Source organism: Homarus americanus, unplaced genomic scaffold, assembly GCF_018991925.1.
Source record: "Homarus americanus isolate GMGI-L3 unplaced genomic scaffold, GMGI_Hamer_2.0 scaffold57206, whole genome shotgun sequence".
NCBI lineage: Eukaryota > Metazoa > Arthropoda > Malacostraca > Decapoda > Nephropidae > Homarus > Homarus americanus.
The window spans coordinates 133,176-138,608 of record NW_024720077.1 but is presented as its reverse complement, the minus strand read 5'-3'; the positions used below and the strand labels follow the sequence as shown (position 1 = coordinate 138,608).

General features: G+C 46.5%; 1 protein-coding gene across 1 annotated transcript; it reads left to right on the top strand.

Moving 5' to 3' along the window:
* Window positions 1-383: 383 nt before the first annotated feature.
* On the top strand, window positions 384-1,037 carry LOC121860374 (foot protein 1 variant 1-like). The gene has a single exon (XM_042357495.1). It carries the CDS (start codon window positions 384-386, stop codon window positions 1,035-1,037), a length of 654 nt encoding a protein of 217 aa, XP_042213429.1.
* The last annotated feature ends 4,396 nt before the right edge of the window (window positions 1,038-5,433 follow it).

Genomic DNA, 5,433 nt, shown 5'->3' with positions numbered 1-5,433 from the left:
GCCCTGTATCTCACACGCCCTGTATCTCACACGCCCTGTATCTCACACGCCCTGTATCTCACACACCCTGTATCTCACCTCCCTGCTGTACCTCCCACACCCTCTATCTCGCACCTTTACCACAATAAATATCATGTGATTGGTTCACCTGATGACATTTAGTGTTGTGTTACGCCGTTATTGATGTGGTGACACCCGTGACCTGTAATGGTTGTCTGTCGTTAATATGTATGGTGGCATCATGGTGGGTGTGGGCTACCAGTGGACCATGGTGGGTGTGGGCCACCAGTGGACCATGGTGGGTGTGGGCCACCAGTGGACCATGGCGGGTGTGGGCCACTAGTGGACCATGGAGGGTGTGGGCTACCAGTGGACCATGGAGGATGTGGGCTACCAGTGGACCATGGTGGGTGTGGGCCACCAGTGGACCATGGCGGGTGTGGGCCACTAGTGGACCATTGTGGGTGTGGGCCACTAGTGGACCATGGCGGGTGTGGGTCACTAGTGGACCATGGCGGGTGTGGGTCACTAGTGGACCATGGCGGGTGTGGGCCACTAGTGGACCATTGTGGGTGTGGGCCACTAGTGGACCATGGCGGGTGCGGGCCACTAGTGGACCATGGCGGGTGTGGGTCACTAGTGGACCATGGCGGGTGTGGGCCACTAGTGGACCATTGTGGGTGTGGGCCACTAGTGGACCATGGCGGGTGTGGGTCACTAGTGGACCATGGTGGGTGTGGGCCACTAGTGGACCATGGCGGGTGTGGGCCACTAGTGGACCATGGCGGGTGTGGGCCACTAGTGGACCATGGCGGGTGTGGGCCACTAGTGGACCATTGTGGGTGTGGGCCACTAGTGGACCATGGCGGGTGTGGGCCACTAGTGGACCATGGTGGGCGTGGGCCACTAGTGGACCATGGCGGGCGTGGGCCACCTACCACCACATTAGTCAGGTGTTATCAGGGTCATCTAGGGTCCCACAGACCAACTGCGAGCAACACAAGCCAAAAAACCTGCATTGTCGTCCATTATTCTAAACAAATATTTTCCCTCAGAGTCTCTTAAATCGCCTTCTTTACAACCCTCGCGCCCCGCCATTACCAAATTATTAGCCAGTCATTAGCTCAGTCGCCACAGGTCACGTCGTGGGAGCGAGGGTCCGCGCTGCCCAACACCCCCACCTTCCCCCGCCGACTGATGCTGTCTGCTCTGAGTTTATCCGGCTTTATTATACAATTTCCTGCAGTAATATTGTCCAAATCGACCCTGCGTGACCCATGAGTGACCCCGCCGTGACCCTGATGGTGGTGTGGCCGGGCTGGCGGTGCCGTGTCTTCACCACCACCGCGGGAACCGGATGCGTTGGCCGGCACATCCTTAGGTGTTGTGGGCGACCCGTAGCCGGCCCTCCAGTGACCTACTCTCACCTGGCGTGACCTAACGTGACCTACCACCACCCGTCATCACTGTAGTGTTGACCAGGGTACCACGCGTTGACCGGGGCGCCCCGTGTCTCATACTGTGTACACAACACAACGACCCGCCCCGACAGTTATTCCCCCGCTTGATTTTTATATGAAGACACTGATGAACCTTGTAGTGATGTTGTGTGTTACAACGGTTGTTCTTTATATATATATATATATATATAGTAAAACATTGTGGTGTTGATAGTGAAACAGGTATACACCCTTATAATTATCTTGCATCATGCGGGAGTGATATAATTAATAATTAATTAATATAATTGGATATGATAGAGAAAATGACTTCCCTGGGGACATCTCCTAAATGGCCTCACCAACACATCACAGTTCACATAAAAACTGTAATGCTCACCACAGGGTCCTTAATGATACTAATTAATACTAAGTTTATACGTTGACTGTTTCCTTCACCAGGTGTGTCTCGTCGTAGATCATCAGAGGAAATATATAACTTGTAAGATCAGTTTCCATGCTCGTATTTTTTTACACCACAATTGGAATTTTTTTTCAACTTTTGCCACAGAAGACGAGAAGTGGGAAAGTATTTGTTGTTAGTCCTGCAGTGCTTCCGCGTTACCTGTCCGGGTCACACACACACACACACACACACACACACACACACACACACACACACACACACACATCTCTTTCTGAAAGTTTTAACTAATGACTAACTTTACCTTGCACTGATTGTATCTTAATAACTTAATGACAGTTCTTTTGACTTAATAACCCAATCGTAATTTTGAGCACTCAATAACATAATTGTAGGTGTTGTAGGTTGTTAGTAACTGACTTGGCACTTTACAACCTTTCCAGCGCTCAGCTTACAGTGCCACTTAGATAAACGATACTCCCTTTGGACACCCGACGCCCCTTTTGGACACCTGGCGCCTCTTTTGGTCACCCGGTGCCCCTTTTGGACACCCGAAGCCTCTTTTGGACACCGGACGCCACTTTTGGACACCAGATGCTCCTTTTGGACACCCGGCACCCCTTTTTGGACACCCAGCGCCCCTTTTGGACACTCGACGCCTCTTTTGAACACCCAACGACCCTTTTGAACACCCAACGCCCCTTTTGGACACCCAACGTCCCTTTTGGACACCTGGCTCCCCTTTTGAACACCTGACGCCACTTTTGGAAACCTGGTGCTCCTTTTAGACACCCGGTACTCCTTTTGGACACCTGACACCTCATTTGGACACCCAACGACCATTTTGGACACCCAATGCCCATTTTGGACACCCGACGCCTCTTTTGGACACTCAACACCCCTTTTGGACACCAGATGCCTATTTTGGACACCCGACGCCTCTTTTGGACACTCAACACCCCTTTTGGAGACCAGATGCCCTAATAATCTCACCTGGGTAATGCCAGGTGGTATGGGGACCTTGGTGAACATACCTCGGCGTGTCAGTGGAGGAAGATGTTAGTCAAGACCCTCATACTCACACCACCATTCTAAGTGCCTGGAACACAACCTTGTTTTGGCCATGTTGTCGTAATAACCACGAGCTGTGTTGCAAGTCATGTCAATCAGCTAGCGAGTCGTTTAGCTGTCAAGGCGCCTCGCTGATAATTACCCTTAAATCAGATGCTTGTTATGATTGCAAAGGCTGACAGGCACCTCAATGCTCGTGTCTTGGGTGTTGAAGGTGCTGACAGCTGACGAACTCCAGTCTTGATATTACTTACTTGCGCAGACAGTGACTTAAGAACCTCGCTTTTGCATACATAGTTAGAAATATATTTTTTTTCTACGTCAAGAGCTGTTTATTTTAGTTCATCACAGTAATTAAGAAAGACAGTCCCACATTTTATAATAACAAACTTGAAATACGACACAGAATATAAAAACCCACTCTTGATCAAGTACAGTACTCATATGATCAATGCACAATACTCCATGTGATCAAGTACATCACCTTATGATCAAATACAGGTACCTCTCCCTGATCTTGTGAATTTCGAATAATCTATTTGCCTTTCCTCATGACCAAGGCACGACCAGTCTCAGCCTCACTAATGAACCGTTTATGTCGACCGCACGCCCTCGTTCAGCCCCCTGTGACCTAATCTAAACCTTTCCCCTCCCCCTCCCCCCCACCCCCACACTGGAGTCGATCAGCGGGTGACCTCGGGGATGGGGTGAGAGGGAGAGACAGCCCCCTCGGTGACCCCTATCTCACGGCAGCGTCACTTACCATCAGCACCAGCAACAAGGGTCGATTTAAGGTCACCCACAAGGTATATTTTCAGTGTTCATTATGTCCTTTCCGGAATATATATTTTTCTCTTTAAGACCTCGAGACTGGTATGACCTGTTGGAAGGCGGACCTGTTGAGCCGGGAAATCGGGTCATGGGGTAATATAAGAAACATTAAGAGCACAGCGAAAGGAAAATTTGAAATAGATTATGGGAAAAAAATACTAATAATGCGAGGTATTTTTCCTGGTGGTTGATATTGATAATGTAGATTCAACTACCTGGGTTATTTCTGCCCCTATTTTGACTTATGATAATCTTACAAGTTAGTAATTTAATGGTGATATTTACTAAGTTTTCTATCCGAGGGAAGCATTACCTCACACCCAGGTATATAAGGCAGGTGCGATGTCGTCCATTTAAGGGCAGTTTTAATACTGTTCCAAATCTTATTTTATGGGCTAGGAAAAACTGGCAGGCGATGCATACATTATATTTATTATATTTTGAGGGAATTTTCATATATAAAGCTTATAAAAATATATATAGAGTGTTTATTATAAGATACATATTAATTTTAGGTGAGGTTTTTCAATCGTATAAAGGTGGAGTTGTAATATAATATTCACTTATATTTGTTATTAAAAAGGTTCTTACGTTCATCACATTAAGGTGTTAAGGAATGATTTACCTGCGTTACCCCTGACAAATAGAGACTACTAATATGTAAGTCTGTTTTTTTTTCTTTTCTTATCTCAGTCACAGACACACATACTGACCATGGGGAATTGATCACTAAATTGAGTGTTGTGGTCCCAGTTAAGTTATACATTTTTTAGGATTTTTTTTTTTATTAATTTTATGTTTTATTAGTTTTTTTATTCATTATATTGTTGATAAATAATTTGTTGTGTTGGGGATACTCGTTAATCTATTGTTTGTCGGACGCCCGTTGAGAGGAACCCACTGTGGTATAGTGTTTGTCGTACGCCCGTTGAGAGGAACCCACTGTGGTATGGTGTCTCTGTCTCCTTTACTGTCTATGTCTGTGTGCCTGTCTACTACTCTGTCTGTGTATCTCTCTGTCTCTCTTTTACCACAGGTTTAAGTAACACTGAGGACACCATCTTCATCCTTCACCATTGTTTACACATTAGGTCTTGGCTGTAGTTGTGTCAAGCAATTTGGCTCCTTCCTGTTGTAAGTGATATTAAGCTCTACAGACGTTACATATTTCTTAGCTTAGTTTAAAAATAACAAGTGGGGAGATATGTACTCAAGGACGAGGTATAACAAATGTATTCATAGACGAGGCGTAGGACTAACACTCACAAGGACGAGGTCAGGTAATTACTCAAGGACGAGGTATAACATATGTATTCATAGACGAGGCGTGGGACTAACACTCACAAGGACGAGGTCAGGTAATTACTCAAGGACGAGGTATAACATATGTATTCATAGACGAGGCGTGGGACTAACACTCACAAGGACGAGGTCAGGTAATTACTCAAGGACGAGGTATAACAAATGTATTCATAGACGAGGCGTAACTAACACTCACAAGGACGAGGTCAGGTAATTACTCAAGGACGAGGTATAACATATGTATTCATAGACGAGGCGTGGGACTAACATTCACAAGGACGAGGTCCTCAAGGACGAGGTTAACATATGTATTCATAGACGAGGCGTGTAACACTCACAAGGACGAGGTCAGGTAATTACTCAAGG